General features: G+C 59.8%; 8 protein-coding genes across 9 annotated transcripts; 5 read left to right on the top strand and 3 right to left on the bottom strand.

The window, feature by feature from the left end:
• The first annotated feature begins 544 nt into the window (after positions 1 to 544).
• Positions 545 to 2,683, top strand: AIP1 (WD40 repeat-like protein). The gene is made up of 2 exons (XM_047988184.1): positions 545 to 807; positions 867 to 2,683. Exons 1-2 carry the CDS (start codon positions 694 to 696, stop codon positions 2,583 to 2,585), a joined length of 1,833 nt encoding a protein of 610 aa, XP_047844176.1. The 5' UTR covers positions 545 to 693; the 3' UTR covers positions 2,586 to 2,683.
• Positions 2,534 to 3,559, bottom strand: ALG13 (N-acetylglucosaminyldiphosphodolichol N-acetylglucosaminyltransferase). Its single transcript, XM_047988183.1, has 3 exons — positions 3,179 to 3,559; positions 2,989 to 3,127; positions 2,534 to 2,908 (listed from the first exon to the last, which is right to left on the bottom strand). The coding sequence occupies exons 1-3, from the start codon at positions 3,498 to 3,500 to the stop codon at positions 2,737 to 2,739; spliced, it is 633 nt and encodes a 210-aa protein (XP_047844175.1). The 5' UTR covers positions 3,501 to 3,559; the 3' UTR covers positions 2,534 to 2,736.
• A 158-nt stretch (positions 3,560 to 3,717) lies between these two features.
• RSM24 (37S ribosomal protein S24, mitochondrial) lies at positions 3,718 to 5,224 on the top strand. The gene is made up of 2 exons (XM_047988182.1): positions 3,718 to 4,420; positions 4,485 to 5,224. Exons 1-2 carry the CDS (start codon positions 3,793 to 3,795, stop codon positions 5,084 to 5,086), a joined length of 1,230 nt encoding a protein of 409 aa, XP_047844174.1. The 5' UTR covers positions 3,718 to 3,792; the 3' UTR covers positions 5,087 to 5,224.
• A 2,180-nt stretch (positions 5,225 to 7,404) lies between these two features.
• On the top strand, positions 7,405 to 10,191 carry HFD1 (Hexadecenal dehydrogenase). Of its 2 annotated transcripts, XM_047988180.1 has the most exons (4): positions 7,405 to 7,685; positions 7,898 to 9,155; positions 9,211 to 9,565; positions 9,622 to 10,042. In XM_047988180.1, the coding sequence occupies exons 2-4, from the start codon at positions 7,973 to 7,975 to the stop codon at positions 9,662 to 9,664; spliced, it is 1,581 nt and encodes a 526-aa protein (XP_047844172.1). In that variant the 5' UTR covers positions 7,405 to 7,685; positions 7,898 to 7,972; the 3' UTR covers positions 9,665 to 10,042. The 2 variants fall into 2 exon arrangements, with proteins under 2 accessions (XP_047844172.1, XP_047844173.1); XM_047988181.1 differs by having other exon boundaries at positions 7,405 to 9,155; positions 9,211 to 10,191.
• On the bottom strand, positions 9,944 to 11,240 carry rrp4 (Exosome complex component rrp4; the record flags this gene model as incomplete). The annotated part of the gene is made up of 2 exons (XM_047988179.1): positions 9,944 to 10,803; positions 10,993 to 11,240. The coding sequence occupies 2 exons, from the start codon at positions 11,238 to 11,240 to the stop codon at positions 9,972 to 9,974; spliced, it is 1,080 nt and encodes a 359-aa protein (XP_047844171.1). The 3' UTR covers positions 9,944 to 9,971.
• Positions 11,241 to 12,031: 791 nt separating this feature from the next.
• Positions 12,032 to 12,395, bottom strand: JDV02_006756 (uncharacterized protein; the record flags this gene model as incomplete). Its single annotated transcript, XM_047988178.1, has 2 exons — positions 12,032 to 12,213; positions 12,287 to 12,395. The coding sequence occupies 2 exons, from the start codon at positions 12,393 to 12,395 to the stop codon at positions 12,032 to 12,034; spliced, it is 291 nt and encodes a 96-aa protein (XP_047844170.1).
• A 262-nt stretch (positions 12,396 to 12,657) lies between these two features.
• Positions 12,658 to 14,503, top strand: JDV02_006755 (uncharacterized protein). Its single transcript, XM_047988177.1, has 2 exons — positions 12,658 to 13,216; positions 13,274 to 14,503. The coding sequence occupies exons 1-2, from the start codon at positions 12,690 to 12,692 to the stop codon at positions 14,430 to 14,432; spliced, it is 1,686 nt and encodes a 561-aa protein (XP_047844169.1). The 5' UTR covers positions 12,658 to 12,689; the 3' UTR covers positions 14,433 to 14,503.
• A 472-nt stretch (positions 14,504 to 14,975) lies between these two features.
• On the top strand, positions 14,976 to 16,826 carry MCT1 ([Acyl-carrier-protein] S-malonyltransferase). The gene is made up of 2 exons (XM_047988176.1): positions 14,976 to 15,305; positions 15,369 to 16,826. Exons 1-2 carry the CDS (start codon positions 15,119 to 15,121, stop codon positions 16,460 to 16,462), a joined length of 1,281 nt encoding a protein of 426 aa, XP_047844168.1. The 5' UTR covers positions 14,976 to 15,118; the 3' UTR covers positions 16,463 to 16,826.
• The last annotated feature ends 42 nt before the right edge of the window (positions 16,827 to 16,868 follow it).

Raw genomic sequence — 16,868 nt, 5'->3', positions numbered from 1 at the left:
AGCCCGCGGCGGCCATGGCTTGGAGAGCCCCACGTGTGGTTCTTGACGTTGACGATGTCCATCGCTCACCGGTGGCCCAGGCAGCCAATTGCCCCGTCACTTTCAGCTCGTGATAGGCTGGAAAATTGCGAATCCTGGCGTCGATGGTGGCTTGGAGAGTAAATTTGTCGGACGGGTGGCACCTCGCAGTTATAATAGTTAGTTAGCCATGTTGCTGCCTTGCTGCTTTGCCGGGCGCACGCGCCAGGCAAAAGCGATGCGTTCATCCATGGGTACGGCCTTCCTCTCCTAGCCCCATACAGAATGGGAGCAGCTCTGGATATGAATGCTAGGCTGGCATCCGCCTACGTAGATTAAAATCGAGGCGGGGATTGGATTGAAGCATTTTTTTTTGGGCCTTGGAAGCTCGAGTTGCCCCAAGCTCCTGATTCCTGAACCCTGCGGCAGGAGCCGACGTCATCCTGTGTGGTGGGTATCAGCTGCCCCGCAATCGCCTTCCAGGGGTACGTGCGTACTGTACTTGGCGCTCCGGCACCACAGGCCACGATTGGGAGCTGCCAACTTGAACGTGCTTCACGGCTGACTGAATTCCCCTCAGCCCCTCCATTTCGTTCCTGAAACTCAATCCTCCGCCTCCCGAAGTGCTCCCTCGTTAGGACAGCAGCTCAACCGCACCGCGACGAGTCCGCTGCCATGGCTTCCGCGTCCATTACCATCGAGCGCATCCTAGGCGCCGTGCCGGCCACCACGCGCGGCCAGCCCACGCAGCTGTCCACCGATTCCAAGGGTCAGCGGATAGCTTACGCGGTGAGTCCCAGGCTCAACAGTTTCACATGGATCAAACCCTGACTCCCGGGTTGCTGCAGTCTGGCAAGTCAATCTTTGTCCGCTCAATCGACAACCCTGCCGATTGCAAAGAGTACACCGGCCACACCGCCCCAACGACCGTCGCCCGCTTTGCGCCGAATGGGTTCAAGGTTGCCAGCGGCGACGCCAGCGGTATGCTGCGCGTCTGGGAGCCCGAGAGCATCGAGAGCACAAGGGGCGAGTACGGCATCATCTCTGGGCGTCTAAACGACATTGCCTGGGATGGTGACTCACAACGCATCATTGCTGTTGGTGATGGCAAGGAACAATTTGGGCGCTGCATTACGGCTGACAGCGGCAATTCGGTGGGCGAGATCATTGGCCACTCGAAGTCGGTCAACGCCGTTGCCATGAAGGCTCAGCGCCCTTTTCGAGCAGCCACCGTCGGCGATGACGCCAACATGGTATTCTATCATGGGGCCCCTTACAAGTTCAACGACAAGAACACGGTGCACAAGGGGTTCGTCCTGGGAGCTGCCTACTCCCCCGACGGGAACACGCTCGCAACGGTCGGCGCCGATAAGAGAATACAACTTTACGACGGAAAGACTGGTCAGCCTACGAAGCAAATAGGGGATGGGGAGCACACGGGCAGCATCTTTGCCCTGTCGTGGTCCCAGGACGGCAAGAAGTTCGCCACAGCTAGCGCAGACCAAACTGTCAAGCTCTGGGATGCAGACGCGGGTTCGGTCATCCAGACGTGGAAGTTCGGTGAGGGCGTCAGTGTGGCGGATCAGCAAGTCGGCGTTGTCATTCCGCACGGTCGGACAGATGGTCTCATCATAAGTGTCAGCTTGGACGGCGAGCTCCTATATCTCAACGAGGGCAAAGCAGAGCCTGTGAAGGTTGTGCATGGACACAACAAGGGCATCACGGCGCTGAGCCCCTCCTCAGATGGCAAGGGCAGCGCAGTCTGGACCGGAAGCTTTGATGGCCGAGTTTGCCGCTGGGACATGACCACAGGGACTGCAACAGTCGTCGATGGTGAAGCTCACACTAACCAGGTCGCGCAGCTCACTGGGCACACCGGAAAGATCTACAGCGCCGGCTGGGACGATACCCTGAGGATTGTTGACGAGTCGGCCACGACGTTCCTGGGACAGTCAATTAAGCTCTCGGCACAGCCCAAGGGGGCGAGCGCAGCGGATAAGATCGTATACGTCGCCACAGTCTCTGGTATCGCGGCGTACAGTAACGAATCGCTCCTGGAGGAGACACCCCTGAGCTATACTCCTGGCGCCATTGCTGCGCTGGGGTCCTTCGTGGCCGTCGGGGCGGACCAAAACTCTGTCCGAATATATAAAGCTGATTCCAGCGGCAAGCTAGAGCAGGTTAAGGCGATTGCCAACCCGACGGGCACTATTTCCGCGCTTGCCTTCTCCAAGGATGGGTCGCATCTCGCCGCCGGCAATAGCGTTGGCAAGATTTACGTTTACAAGACTGGTTCATGGGAGGTGGTCGCCGATAGGTGGTCAGCTCACACTGCCCGTGTGACATCCATTGCGTGGGACGACTCCGGAGCGTACGCAGCGAGCGGCAGCCTCGACACCAATGTGTTTGTCTGGTGTCTAGAAAAGAAGAATCAGGGCAAGAGGATCAAGGCGGCCAACGCCCACAAGGATGGCGTCAGTGGTATCAGCTGGGTAGAGGGAGGCAAGGTGGCAAGCGCCGGCGGAGACGCGACTGTCAAAATTTGGAAGGTTGCAAATCTACCGTAGAGGCAACGACGACATGCGAGGTACTCGCCGAACCAGGTAGTGGGTATCTCGCGAAATAGTGGGACGAGTAGATACAAGATCGAGTCCATCAACGCCATCATCTTACCTGAACCTCATGGCGCTGCCGTGGAGCACCCCTGACCCCCAACGCCTAATCGTGTGTCATCTGAGAAACCTCCTCTGCTTTGACCTCGACGGGCTTGATATCCCACAATCGAGCCGCACCGCGCTGCTGATTGCTTACTGAATGTGGCGGCCAGCGCGTCTTGTTCTCCTCAACAAGAAGCTCTGCCTTATGGATAGCATCTTGAAGGTCAAGGCGGCTGGTAAATATTAGATTTATTTGAGCATGATGGGATTGGGCCAAAGAACCCCCGGGGGGGCGGGGGGGGGGGGCGCGTACCTGGGCTTAGCCATTGTTGCGTAGCCCTCGCGGGCGAGATGTTTGGCCAACTCCGTCTGATGGTCGTCGAGCAAGCCGGTGTTGGGGACGACGATGAGGGGAACGCCCACCTTCCAGGCATCGAGTATAGTGCCGGTACCTTGCCTTTCGTTGGCCGGCTAAAGGGCGTCGTTGAGGGTGATTCACTTACCTGCATGGGAGACGATAAGGCCCTGCCCGCGTTGCCCCGCGGTGGGCTTGCAAAGGACCATTTCCTCGAGCATCAAATTCCTTCTCACGTCAAACACATCAACCGAGAAACCGGGTGGGACCTCGTGCTCGATTTGTGCCAATTTGGCGCTTGCCCAGGGCACGTCGGGTCCGCATTGGATACGGAGGTTGCTGAAGCCCCTGTCCTGGAGGAACTGCCAGAATAACGGCTCGAGCGCTGTTTTGGTCAGCTGTTCGAATCCGACAGTGGCTCCGACAGTGATCAGGCAGTAGCGCTGGGAAGGCTGTTCGCCTGCCGCCATACTGGGGAGATGTTGGAGAGAAAGGCACAGAGCTCTCAGCTGGTACGTAGACAATGTAGATGATGAATGGCCTGGTCTTACATGGTGTTCCGTCACGGCCATTGAGGACGCACCAAGAAGGGCCCACTTTTGCCAGTTGCCCGCCATCCAAGGTGGAGACATCGCACGGCAAAGCTTCGGCGGTTTTGGTCCCTGAGAGCAACCTCAGCACCAGCCAAATTTTTGAGGCGCAAACCGCATCTCTCATGCGACAGACTCGCCGAGTTGTCGTCACAACCTCCATCAATTCGACATGCCTTTGGCTCCAGGCGCCGTGAGGCTATGCATGGTGGCATGTCGCCGGTCGGCACAGCTGCAAAAACTGCCACGGTTGCAGCAGTTTGGCCGGCAACGCATAGTCTCGCACCGAGCTTTCCGCACGATGCCCGCGAGACGGGCTCGCGAGAGGGCCGGGATGGGCAGACAGGAGGAGGAGGAGGAGGAGGACGAGGAGGAGGACGAGGAGCAGGAGGAGGAGGAGGAGTACGACGTCAAGGAAGACGAACCGCTGGAGATAAAGATGTTGAGGGAGGATCCCGAAGTCATTAAGGTGCTGGACGGGCTGGACGCGGCGGCCGAAAAGAATGGCTACTTCACCTTCGACGACTTTGTCAACGCGCACGCGCCCCCGGAGAGTACACTGGAAGAGTCGGAGTTGGAGGCCAAGGCCCTAGATGATGAACTGCTCAAGGATGACCGAGGTGACAGGCCGAACCAGTCATCATTTTGGTACGACGAGGACGACCCTGAGACCGACACCGAGGAGCACGACGAGTTCGACGAGGACGACATTACGTCAATGGCGCACGGGAAGCTGGAAGAGGTGCGGGAGATGAGGCACTATGCTCGCCTTGCCGTTTGGGAGATGCCGCTCCTTGCCAGTGAGTCTACTTGAGCATGCGAATACTCATGAGGAGGAGCAAGCTAACGAATCCGCTCACGCAGAATTCGCCAAGCCATTTGCGCCCCCGAAGGATGGCGAGGTCCTCCGATGGCGGTACACGACCTACATGGGCGAGTCGCATCCAGCGGAGAAGAAGGTGGTGGTACAGTTTGCGCCTGACGACCTTAATCTAACACCGGTGCAAACGGACAAGCTGAAGAAACTGGTGGGCCCCCGGTACAATCCGGAGACGGAGCTGGTTAAGATGAGCTGCGAGAGCTTCGAGCACCAGGCGCAGAACAAGCGGTACCTGTCAAACCTGGTCGACGATCTGATCGCGGCGGCCAAGGACCCCAAGGACACGTTCGAGGACGTGCCGCTGGACCTGCGGCACCATCAAATTAAGGCGAAGCCGCGCTTCCCCAAGGAGTGGCTCCTGACGGACGAGCGGCGGCTGCAGATCGACGAGCAGCGGCATCGCGCGGCGCTTGAGGACAAGACGAGGGCGGAGGGTGGGCTGCTTGTTGACGGCAAAAAGGTCATCGACGGGTACCTCAAGGAGAGGCTGGCGGAGGAGCAGGAGAAGCAAAAGGTTGCGGAGCTAGTGGCGGCCGCGCCCAAGGGCGGCAAGTCGTGGGGCGGCGCGAACCGGGCGCGGCGGTGATGCCTGGAGATCAACAGCGGCATGTATAATTACCAGACATTTGAAGCCGAAGCATTGTAGGGGATGTGTATGTGTGTGTACGATCTAGGATCTGGGAGCACTAAACAAGATGCCTATGGCAGCTCTCATTTTTACGCGCGAAACAGTCTGAGTTTCTGAAGGCTCATATTCAAGCTTCTCGAGATGTGTGCTACCTGGTATAGCATGGGCCACATATTCAGGCTGGACCGTCACACTTCTCTATCGTGTGTTGCACGAGAACCGTTTCGTGGCGCGAGATATTGGGGCCGTGTCACCCAGGCAAGGCCTTGCGCGCACGGAGGACCTCCTCACGTGAGCCTGCGACTCGACGTCGACATGTGCATCTTGTTGGTACGGCGTGTGTGTAATATCGACGGCTACAACGAGTGCATCGCCAAAGGAGAAGTCATGAGAAGCAGCACCAGATATATTACGAGCGCGAGGCGGCAGGCGCAGCAGCCGAGGCATGATGCATTGGTGGTAGCAGCAGAGAGGAGATGCCATGGCCGGGCCGGTAATTCGGCCCATCCGGGTAGGAATGGCATGGCGTGGGCCCTATTATCATGACACGGGTATGATGGGGATCGTGACAAGTGAGTAACAGTTGGGAGGCGTGGGTTTGCATGTTGGAAGTCGGATTGCAGCACCTGAGCCTATGGATACTGTAGTACTTCGTCCGTGATGCATGGCACAGTATAGGTAGGTGGGTGAGCCTCGGACGTGTCTGTCCGCTCAGTAAGCGGGCAAAGAAAAGAAGCGTAGTGTCTGTTCGCGGCACCTGCGACAAGTTTGGACGGAGTATAGGCGTTGTGTGACGGCGAAGGAAATTGGTGAACACTCAAGACAGCTGCTGGAGAGCATCGCGATGATGAGTGAGGTATGGCTCTGGTTGGCACGGTGTCACACTTACCTTGCGCACCGCACCCACGGATCGCGTGGAAGTGGGGTCGGTTCGCGGATTGATGAGGGGCCTCGATGATGGAGCGATGGATGGACGGACGGATGGATAGATGGCAGCCATTCAGCCTGGTTTGTGGCGCCGTGCCGTCGGGGCGGGTTTCATGCCTGGGCCCCCCCTCCCCTCTGCTGGAAGTGAGCCTCGGCATCTCAACTGGTGGCAGCGCGGCGGCGGCGGCGGCACAGCGAACTCCCGCAGCAGGCATGTGCACTAACTAGGCTTTCTTGGAACCGGCCGTCGTAGACAACATCTCACAGAAAGGCGGAGTGAGATGAGGTGAGGCGAGGCAAGATAGACCACCCGTTGGATAAGCGGAGGAAATGGGCGTCGCGGTACCTGGAGGTGCTGTCAGAACCTTAATGGTACCACCGCCCAACGAAGTGCCTGTCGATTCCTCTACGGACGGCTCTCGTTGATCCTGAGGCGCAGGTTTCGAAGATGATAGAATTGAGGGCAAGTGACTAGGAGGGCGGTGCGCAGCAACAGCTCTCATGTTCTACGATGGTCGACCGAATTGGCATCCCCACTGGAAGGGAGAACTTCCAGGTGCTCCTGCGAACCTTGACAGCTCGGGGCGGAGGATGGCGCACGCCGTGGGTGGTAGTCAGTTGGCCCGCATCTCCGTCTGTGCCCCCCCCACCCCCCTGCTTGGTGCCAATTCCAATGCCGCTGGAGATTAACGTGCTTTGCAGTTTGAGCCGCCGCCGGCCTGCCTGGCGCGCAGCGCGTCTGTCCCCCAGCGTTTCCTGGTGGGTTAGTACCTACTAGGTAGGTACGTCGTACGTAACCGCGCCCCCCCACGCCCCTAGCTCTCCATGCCCGTAGGCACTGCACGTAATGTAGTACGTGGGCGGGTAGGCTCAGGCGGCGGGAGATTGCTGCAGGTTTGCACTGGAGTGAGCAACGGGGCTTTCCCCCCTGGGGGTGTGAGACGGGAAAGGAGCTTTAACTGCCCCAGACGGACGGCCCTGACCCCCCTGCCTCTTGGGCAGTGTGGGGACGATGCCATGGCTTTGCTGGTTCTATCATGCCGAGGCCGAGCGTCTTCATCATCGCACAGAGCCCGTGGCGCTTGGTGGGTACATACCAGAGTAGTAGCGAGCATTGCGGCTGTCCGTGGCAAACCACCTGGACTGGCACTTTTCCTTCAGCAGACACTGGCTAGGCCCAGTGCCACTGAGGCGGCCCATCACAGATCCATTTGAACTGAAGCTGGGCTGCCAGCTAACAGTACCTATACCCAAGGTACCGTGCACACTGAGGTGGACATTTGCCGAACTGCTGAGCAGCGCCTTCCAGTTGGAAGCTCTCGTCCCGTCCTGCATGCCTGCCTGCCTGCCTGCCTATGCATCCCGCCCCCCTAGTCTTCTCTGGCCAGCCCTGCGGAGGCCCCTCATTTTGACTCGGCCGCTTGTGAAAATACTCCCATCCCCTCTTCATCCTGCTGCTCCCAACTTCGTATTTCTCTACTGCTCCTCCTCGCTTCTCCGGACTTGCGACGCTCGCGCTGTGCCTCATCCTCCTCCGCAGTTAGTTTGTGCGATTCCGCCCCGTCGGTCGATTCTTGGATAGCTCTCGGCCCGCCAAGCTTGCTTGCTTGCTGCACTAACACGACAAGACGTGAGTGGTCAGATCGCCCGCCTCTTTTCCCTCCCTCGTCACCCCGACAGATGCCGTCTGTGGTCGAGCACGCGCGTGTTCGCGAAATCGTCGTCGTGGGACGAGGCACGGGCCACTGTCGCGCACTGCCACCAGCTACCTTTCCACTCGCCTTCAAACTGTCGTGATGCCGTCCGAAGCTAGCTAGACGCTGACATTGTACACGCCTCCAGCCCCTGCTCGCACCGACGGCCGCATCTGCCGTTGGCTTCATATCTTGGACGCGCCCACCACCCACCATCGCCACCATGGGCTCCATCAAAGGCGGCATCGCGCCCTTCGAGGCGACGTCCCTCGACGACATCCAGGCCAAGTACGACACTCTGCGAAAGACGTACCGCACCAACCGCACCAAGGACTTTGAGTTCCGCAAGAAGCAGATTCGCCGCCTCTACTGGGGGCTCATTGACTGCGCACCCCTCATCGAGGAGGCCCTGATGAAGGACATGGGCAAGTGCAAGTACGAGGCGCACGTCACCGAGCTCGAGTGGTGCAAGACGGAGTGCGTCAACGTCGCCAACAAGCTCGACGCCTGGGCCAAGGACGAGCCCGTCGCCGACCTGCCCCTGCAGTACTGGCCCATGAAGATGCGCATGAGGAACGAGCCCCTCGGTACCATCCTCATGATTGGCGCCTACAACTACCCCTACCAGCTCAACATCACCCCCCTCGTCGGCGCCATCGCTGCTGGCAACACCGTCATCCTCAAGCCGTCGGAGCACTCGCCCCACTCCGCCATGGTACTCAAGAAGCTCTTTGATGAGTATCTCGACCCCGAGTGCTACGTCTGCGTCAACGGCGCCCTCGAGGAGACCAAATTCGTCATGGACCTCAAGTTTGACAAGGTCGTCTTCACCGGTGGCAAGAAGACGGGCGCCATCATTGCCACGAAGGCCGCGCAGTCCCTGACCCCCGTCCTCCTCGAGCTCGGAGGCCAGAACCCCGCCTTCCTCACCAAGCACAGCGACCTGAAGCTCGCCGCCAGGCGTCTCCTCTGGCAAAAGTGCCTCAACGCCGGCCAAGTCTGTCTGTCGCACAACTACGTCCTCATCGACCGCAGCCTCGTGTCCAAGTTCATCGGCGAGGTCACGGCCGCGTACCGCACGTTCATGCCCCAGGGCGCCAAGAAGAGCCCTGATTTCTCCCGCATTGTCAACAAGACTCACTTTGACCGCATCAAGGCCATGGTGGACAACACCAAGGGCAAGATCGTCATGGGTGGTGATAGCGACGAGTCCGAGTTTTTCATCGAGCCGACGGTCGTCCTGGTCGACAGCATCGACGACAGCATGATGGCCGAGGAGAGCTTTGGCCCGGTCTGGTCCATCATGCCCGTCGACAGCCTCGACGAGGCCATCGATATTGCCAACAAGGTCGATCCCACACCCCTGGCGCTGTACACCTTTGGCTCGGACGCAGAGAACAAGAAGGGTAAGGCGTACAGACCCTGTGGCCTTTTGCAAACAAGATTGCTGACTGTTACCAGTACTTGAGAACGTCACCTCTGGCGGTGCCACAGCCAACGATGCCTTCTTCCACTGTATGGTCAACGCGTCGCCTATCGGTGGTATTGGCTCTTCTGGCACGGGCAACTACCATGGCCACTACTCGTTCAAGGCGTTCAGCCACCAGCGCTGCATTGCCACCGTCCCCGCCTGGGCCGAAAAGGTCCTCCGCGTGCGATACATGCCTTACTCGTGGGGTGAGCTCGAGCGCTACAAGAAGATCTCGGCGCCCAAGCCCAACTTTGACCGCGATGGTAATGTGGTGCGAGGGCTCAAGTACTGGGTCGGCCTCGTCTTCGGCCTCGGAGGAAAGAGTGCATCGTCGGCCGCTCTAAGGTGGGGGATTCTGATCGCTGTCCTTTCGTTCCTTGGGCTGAAGAGAAGCTCGCTAGGCCTGTGAATGGTACCGACCCGACGCCTCAAGCACGTACTTAGGACGCATTGGTTGTGTTGGGGGACGCCAGAATGAGATGCGTGAAAGACATATCCGTGGGCGACGCAACGATGCCTCGCGCGCGTGCCTGTACCTTGCTAGCGACGCTTTTCTTTTGTCATTGGGGTCCGACGTAGATGTGCATGTATGATTGTTGGGGCTGAGCTCTTGTGCACGCTCACGAGAGAAGAGCCAAAAAGGCGAAATAATTGAGACGTGCTGGGTAATAGTATTCTCACATGGCCGAAAGAGAGACGCAAATCATCAAATGTTGTGCGAGTGGCTTATAATCCTGTATTCTATTGAGACCTAGCGGCTCGCTATGATGGTAGCCAACCTTTTCCCTCTTTCGCCTCCCAAATACAAGTCGTCGTCTGCCGATTCGCGGCCAATCTCGACCGCCTCGTGATATGCCCTCGTCACGGTATCCTCGTCAACCCGCAATCCGTTCTCCACGAGGGCCAGGATGACGCTGCGGAAGCGGGCGATCTCCCGCATGGTGGCGACGTCAATATCGTCATTTTGACTCGAGTAGACCTTGCTGCTGACTGCCTCCTCCATGCGGTTGATGCCGGGGGCGGCCTCGGCAGCGGCATCGCCCTCGACGTGTTTGCTGACCCAGATGTAGCCGTTGACGCCGAGCAGGACGTCGATCTTGCCGGCGCCGTTGGCGGCCTCGACGGTCCAGACCTGCCTCTTGGAGCGGACGACGCCGCCGCCGCCACCGGTGCCCGAGACGCCGACGAAGACGCCGTTCCTGAGCTTCCCGTACTTGAGGCTGCGGGTGTGAAGGCTGGCGGCGCCGTCCTGGTGGAGCTGCTGGACCTCGGCGACGACGAGATCGCCCTCGGCGAAGAAGGAGCGGATCTGGAGCTCGTCCGTCTCGGTGCGCTTGCGCAGGATGCCGCCGGGGAGGTTGATGGCCGAGATCTGCAGGATGGCGAGCTGCGAGGCGGCGACGTCGACGCGCCAGCGGCGGGCCTGCACCTCGACGATGCGGCCGACGACGAGGTCGCCGATCTCGGGCGTGTAGCGCGCGCGTAGGGGACGCACCGAGAGGAGCTTGTTGGTCCGGGTGAGGGTGCCGGCGAGGGAGGAGGTGATGTCTGTGGAATTGGGCGGGACGTATGTGCCGTGGCCACTTGCGAGCGGGAAAGAAAGAAAAGAAATCCGTTAGAACACAATCCATGAGACACACAGCACGGTAGAATAGTAGTAGTAATATTAGTTGTTGTTGTTGTGCCCCCCCTCCGTCCCTCTTGGTAAAGAGGGTCTCGTGGGGAGGAGGGGGAGAGAGGCTTGGACATGAGCACGGGTGAGTTTTACTTACCGCATCCATTGCGGGTTCGAGGTTATGACGCTGCCCGGCGTGAGAATCTCGTCGGCGTCGGCATCATCGTCCTCGAGGCTTGCGCGACGGCGCTTGGGGGCTCGCATGGGCACGTCGCCCTGGAGATCTGCGCCGCCGCCGTCGGAGTCGGAGTCGGACTCGGACTCGAGGCCACCGTGAGTCGCGGAGGTAGGGACATTGAGGGGCCGCGATGGCGCGGGCCGGGGCTGGAGGATGGTGATGGGCATGATGGACGGAAGGATGGAAGGAGGATGAGAGGTGAGTTTTCGGGGGGGGGGGGGGGACCCTGAAGGGGGGGCGGCGGGCCCCAAGGCAATGGATGTTGCGAGACACGGAAGAAGAGAGATGTGCCGTTGCGATGTGTCGGATTGAGTGTTTTGCGCGATGAAGCGGAGGGCGTGGTTTGGGCGGCCGTCGCGAATGAGAGTGCTTGAAAGTTGCGAGTTGAGATGTGAAATTGAGGTTGATGATGTGGGGCTTGTCAGGGTGCGCTTTTCTGCTGCAAGTCTGCCGCCAACGCCCACCCATCCATACCTGGGGCTCGGCGTCGTGCGCCTATAGACGTGCTCTGAGGTCACTGATGCAAACCGGCTTCTACAAAAAGCAGAAAAAGGTTTGGCTGGTTTATGAAATTTATAGTAAGGTCTCTTCTCTGTGCGTATGCGGCTCATTGTGTATTGCCGTTGCTCTCGCCTGACAGGCTGTACGGCCGCCGTCTCTAGGCTGATGATGCAAGTGTATATTGTACGATGCACACACAAGCATAAAGATGATGATGTGGAGATGGTGAATTCCAAGGGAGTGGTTGCCTTGAATAGACACGGGCCCGTTCTTCAGGTTATGCCTCAACAATAGTCCCCGAGGCCGCTTCTTCCTTTGATGTTGATACAGCATCCGTGGTGATACATTGGTACAGAATGTTACATGTTTCTTTTACACAACCGGCAAGTCACTCACTCGTCCAAGCCTCTCCTGCCCGCGTCTCTGGCATGTAGGGCCGATGAGCCAAAAGGGCCCATCACCGAAACGCCCTCCACATCCCCATATACGCCAGGCCGAGCGAGATGCCCGCGATGCCCAGCCTGCGGCTCCGCATGCCGAACATGGAGTTTTTCTGCAGGATGACGGCGCGCTGTTTCTCGAGCTGCGACATGCCAGAGATGTAGCTGTACGCGGCCAAACCGAAGAATGCACCGCTACCTGCGCAGAGGGGGCATAAGAAAGTCAGCTCATGGACATTGTCCATGTCGTGTGTCTGAGCGTTACAACTTGCCGACGATTTTGCAGCTCAAGCAGTCCTCGCCGCGGTCCTGGCGCATGAGCTGCTTGAGGTCCTCTGGCTTTTCCAAGGAGTGCAGCGTCGGGACCTTGTCGCTGGCCATATTGAGAGGGTGACCGCGATGGTGTGGCAGAGTTTCCCCCCGAGTGGGATGATGAACTCGTAAAGCTCCCGTCTAAACTCTGGTGTTGCTGCTCGTGCCTGGACCCCTAGGTCGCCAGGTGTGCTGGGTGATGTGGCAGGGATAGCGTTAGTCAGCAGCGCTAAGACTTAGTTCCGTCATTGCTGCTTCTGTACGTACCTAGTGGCTTGGGTGGATGAGTGGGCTGTCTCGCGCTGGAGCTTCGTTTCTCGTCGCTCCGTCCGGCAACGCCTGGGAAAGGCGACAGTCGCAGCCATGAACGGGGTTATCGAGGCGGTTCATGTTTACGATGACAATAGGTATGCTCCCCGCACAGCGCACCCAATATGGCTCGACTCTGACCCCCGCCCGCCCGCTCGCAGAAATGCATTGCTCTCGCACACCTACACGGGACGACCGCTGTCTGCGGCGCACCTGTTACCCCTCTACCTCGAGCATCCCACCCCTAGACCGAACCTGATATACCTCCCCAACGCGAGCCCGCCGACTCTCGTCTTCAGCCTGTCGCATGCGAACCTCCTCTTCCTCGCGACGTCGTCGACCGAGATCGAGCCGCTGCTCGTGCTCGAGTTCCTCCACCGTATCGTCGATGCCCTCGAAGACTTCCTCGGCGCCCCGCTGCTGGCCGTCAAGATCGAGAACAATTACGACATCGTAGCCCAATTGCTGACGGAGATGTGCGACGCGGGGACGATAAGCACGACAGAACCAAATGCCCTGCGAGAGGTCGTGGAGATTGAGGGCTGGGTGGGCAAGCTCCTGGGGAGCATAACCCTTCCTGGGTGCGTGGTGCAAGGCCCCTACGTGGGAAGAGCGAGCCTCGACTGACCATCTGCCAGGAAAACCCCTCTGAGCGGCAACTCGTCGATCCCAAACGCCCCATCACTCATGGCTTCCAACACACCAGCTCTACCGTGGAGAAGAGCAAACGTGCGGCACACGTCGAACGAAATGTACGCCGATGTCGTCGAGACGCTGTCCGTGACGCTTGCGCCGTCCGGCAGACCCCTTGCTGCCTTTGCCAACGGGACGATCGCTTTTACGGCCAAGGTTTCCGGGGTGCCGGACATTACGCTGAGCCTCTCGGGCCCGTCCGGGAGACACAACCTGGCCGGCATCGTGGAGCTGCCAGTCTTCCACCCCTGCGTTCGGCTGAACAGGTGGAAGGAGCGGCCGGGAGAGCTGAGTTTCATACCGCCAGATGGCCGCTTCATTCTGGCTGGGTACGAAGTGGACCTGCTACCGTTTACGAGTGGCAAGAGTGGCAGCCTGAGCGCGAACAATCTCAAGTTGCCGGTAAACCTGGAAATGAAGACGGGCCTCGGTCCTGGTGGGTCCGAGTTTGAGGTCCGGCTACAGGTCAACAAGATATTCGGCACGCCGGGTTCGTCATCTGGTGGTCAGCTGGGGCGGGGCAGCAACTCCGGTAGACTCGGTGGGCCGCATCCAGGGACGCCTGCGGCACCACTGCTGGACGATCTCAAGATCACGATCCCCCTACCGGACGATGTGAGAAACCTGTCAGACATCCGACCTAGCAGGGGCGATGCCAGCTTCAACCCCGGGGAAAGGGCACTGGAATGGCAGGTGCCGGCCAAGGAGTTGTCAGGCCCTACGTCACATTTCGGGCTGCGATGTACGGTGGTGGGACCCTTGGTGGACGAGGAGGAACAAGAATTCGACCCCAGTGGTTTCGGGTTCGGCAACGAGTACTCGTACAGCGGACCTTATCAGAGCTCACCGTCGGTCAAGGCGAAGCCGCGAAAGGACGATGAAGGCGACGAGCAGGACTCGAAGCGGGTGGCACAGAACAAGATTCTGATGCCAAGCTCAGCCTCGGTCAGCTTCGCAGTGAAGGGATGGTTGGCGAGCGGGCTCAAGGTGGACAGCATCGCGATAGACACAAGAAAGAGCCGCGGCCTGGGAGAGGGGGTAAAGCCGTACAAGGGCGTCAAGTACCTGACGGTCAGCAAGGACGGCGTCGAGATTCGCTGCTAGCCACGTAGCCCATCTTATATGAACTCACGCATGGGCACGATGCATGACGAAACAAGCAAATTAATCAAACGACTGTCGTCTGCTGCAATGTGAGTAGGCGAGCAGCTGCTTCGGCACACAGCCAGCATTCAGTCGTGTATCGTCAGGACTGTTAGCCAAGGATTCAAGCACGAGCGTCAGCCGCAGCAGACTGGTAGGATGCAACGACAGCAAAACGGTGGTGGACACCCGCCCGTGGGCCACCTTGACAGCCGGGGACCGGATCCTCGGCCCAGCAGGAGACGGTGACTTGGTCGAGAGCCGCCGGGGCGGTACGGGCAGTGTCCGGGTCGGCTCAGGGGCCTGGAGCTCCACCCGTCAAGGCCGAAAGGCCCCACGTGTTGGTTGGCAGTGGCAGCTAGGTTCCCTCCCCAATCCTCCATGTCACTCGCTGTTGTTTGTGCCTTTGATTGCCGCGCTGGGCACCCGCGAGGACGCGCAGCTGGTTCCAGGCTGCTTCAACGATGTGAGTTAAGTGGACGCTCGACCACCACTACCACCACCACCACCACCACCACCACCACGGCCTCACTGGGCACCACTCACTCCTCCTTCTCCTAATCTCCTCGGCCCTTGTCCTCTCGTCAACAGCCATGAGCCACGCACTGCACTGAACCCGCCAGCTGCAACCCAGCCGTGGCACGGCCATGAAGCGCTTTGGTGCATCTGCGCTGCGGCGCCAAGGCGCGGCGACGTCGACACGCGAAACACCCCGCGGCCGAGTCACTACCGCCGCCGTCGGCGAACAGCAGCGGTCGCAGCAGCAGCACCACCGCAGATGCATCTCCACCAAGTTGCGGCCGGCGCGGCCGCGGACGGCCATCTTCTTCCCAGGTGGGCAAAGCAGAGCTCAACCAAGCAACTGTCTCATGGCTAACGCTCTCGCCCCCCCGAAAGGCCAAGGCACGCAAAAGGTCGGCATGCTCACGCCCTGGCTCGAGGCCTTCCCCTCCACCACGTCCCACATCATAGACGAGATCGACCACCATGTCGGGTACAAGCTGTCCGACGTGATCCAGCACGGGCCGTCCAAGGCGCTGACGCAGACGACCAATGCGCAGCCCGCCATCATGGCCACGTCCATATGCATCCTGCGCATCCTCGAGCGCGAGTTCGGCTTCCGCACCGCCGACCACTTCGACTACACGCTCGGCCACTCGCTCGGAGAGTTTGCCGCGCTCGTCGCGGGCGGCTACATGCACTTCGAAGATAGTCTGTACCTGGTGCAGCGGCGCGCCGAGGCCATGTCCGAGGCGACTCGCCGCGCCGTGCAGGACTACGGCGGCGAGTACGGCATGGTGGCCGTCATCACCGAGCCTGAGTACCTGCCGGGGCTAATTGACGCTATCCGCGCCTTCGTCGGCCACTCGAGCGAGGGCGGCAAGGCCGAGAGCAGCGAGGACGTGCCCCCGATCGAGCAGGTCCTCATCGCCAACATCAACAGCAAGAACCAGATCGTCCTGAGCGGCAACCTGGAGCGCATCAAGACGCTCATCGCCCACGTGCGCCAGTTCCTCGGCCACGACCCCCGGGCCGTGCGCCTTCATAGCGACAGTCCCTTTCACAGCCCCATCATGAAGCCCGCCGTGGCCGTCATGCGCACGTTGCTGGATGGCACAAGCCGCGTCGCCGGCCGCGAGGGCGAGGACATGGTGACCTTCCCCGCCGCCATCCCCTGCGTCAGCAACGTCACGGCCCGGCCCTTCCAGAGCAAGGAGCAGCTCAAGGACCTGCTGGCCCGCGGCTGCCTCGAGACGGTGCGCTGGTGGGACAGCATCCGCTACCTGGACCAGCGCGCCAAGGTGCGCCGCTGGGTTGGCATCGGCCCCGGAAAGGTCGGCCGCAACCTTGTGGGGAAAGAGGTGGGCGTCAGGGGGAGGGACCTGGTCAAGGGCGGCGGTGTCTGGGCCATCACGGACCCCTCCGAGGTCGAGGAGGTGCTGCGGGGCCTCGAGGAGACGGCCGGTATCGTCGACGAGGAGGAGTACTAGATGCCGTGCTCTCTGTAATAGGGCTGATGCGCGGGAGCGGTCGGCCAGGCGCCCAGGTATGGATCGACGTGAGCACGCTCTACGGGTCTTTAGCTTCGTGGATCTGCCCCCCCCCGGGATGTATAACCTCTTTGTTTGAGAAGTCGACCACGCACATATTACATATTATAGCAGCGGGCGCTGCATTTTGCTCGGTCAGGCCATCTAGATGCGGTGGAGGGAGTGCAACGACTACGGGCTGCTTGGCCTCACTTGGACACTTACACGGATTGCCAGCTACGCACTTCCAGTGTTGCTGGGCGCATGGCGATGACTTGCGGTCCAAGTTGGAATGAAAACCGCTTATATCAACTGAATTGCCGGGGAAATCCACGCTCGCTTCAAATAATTTGCTATCTACTTGTGC

This window comes from Purpureocillium takamizusanense, chromosome 6 (genome assembly GCF_022605165.1).
Source record: "Purpureocillium takamizusanense chromosome 6, complete sequence".
Classification (NCBI taxonomy): domain Eukaryota; kingdom Fungi; phylum Ascomycota; class Sordariomycetes; order Hypocreales; family Ophiocordycipitaceae; genus Purpureocillium; species Purpureocillium takamizusanense.
Note: the sequence above shows the minus strand (reverse complement) of the source record. Positions and strands in the feature narration are given on the sequence as shown.

Bases quoted from the DNA above. Each gene is read 5' to 3' on its own strand.
- ALG13 (XM_047988183.1), bottom strand. From the start codon at position 3,500: ATGGCGGCAGGCGAACAGCCTTCCCAGCGCTACTGCCTGATCACTGTC. The intron at 3,128-3,178 runs GTAAGTGAATCA...ACGAAAGGCAAG, and splicing joins CCTTATCGTCTCCCATGCAG to GTACCGGCACTATACTCGAT. The intron at 2,909-2,988 runs GTACGCGCCCCC...AATATTTACCAG, and splicing joins GCAACAATGGCTAAGCCCAG to CCGCCTTGACCTTCAAGATG.
- AIP1 (XM_047988184.1), top strand. From the start codon at position 694: ATGGCTTCCGCGTCCATTACCATCGAGCGCATCCTAGGCGCCGTGCCG. The intron at 808-866 runs GTGAGTCCCAGG...GGGTTGCTGCAG, and splicing joins GTCAGCGGATAGCTTACGCG to TCTGGCAAGTCAATCTTTGT.
- JDV02_006755 (XM_047988177.1), top strand. From the start codon at position 12,690: ATGAACGGGGTTATCGAGGCGGTTCATGTTTACGATGACAATAGGTAT. The intron at 13,217-13,273 runs GTGCGTGGTGCA...ACCATCTGCCAG, and splicing joins GGGAGCATAACCCTTCCTGG to GAAAACCCCTCTGAGCGGCA.
- RSM24 (XM_047988182.1), top strand. From the start codon at position 3,793: ATGCCTTTGGCTCCAGGCGCCGTGAGGCTATGCATGGTGGCATGTCGC. The intron at 4,421-4,484 runs GTGAGTCTACTT...CCGCTCACGCAG, and splicing joins GGAGATGCCGCTCCTTGCCA to AATTCGCCAAGCCATTTGCG.
- HFD1 (XM_047988181.1), top strand. From the start codon at position 7,973: ATGGGCTCCATCAAAGGCGGCATCGCGCCCTTCGAGGCGACGTCCCTC. The intron at 9,156-9,210 runs GTAAGGCGTACA...GACTGTTACCAG, and splicing joins GGACGCAGAGAACAAGAAGG to TACTTGAGAACGTCACCTCT.
- MCT1 (XM_047988176.1), top strand. From the start codon at position 15,119: ATGAAGCGCTTTGGTGCATCTGCGCTGCGGCGCCAAGGCGCGGCGACG. The intron at 15,306-15,368 runs GTGGGCAAAGCA...CCCCCCCGAAAG, and splicing joins GACGGCCATCTTCTTCCCAG to GCCAAGGCACGCAAAAGGTC.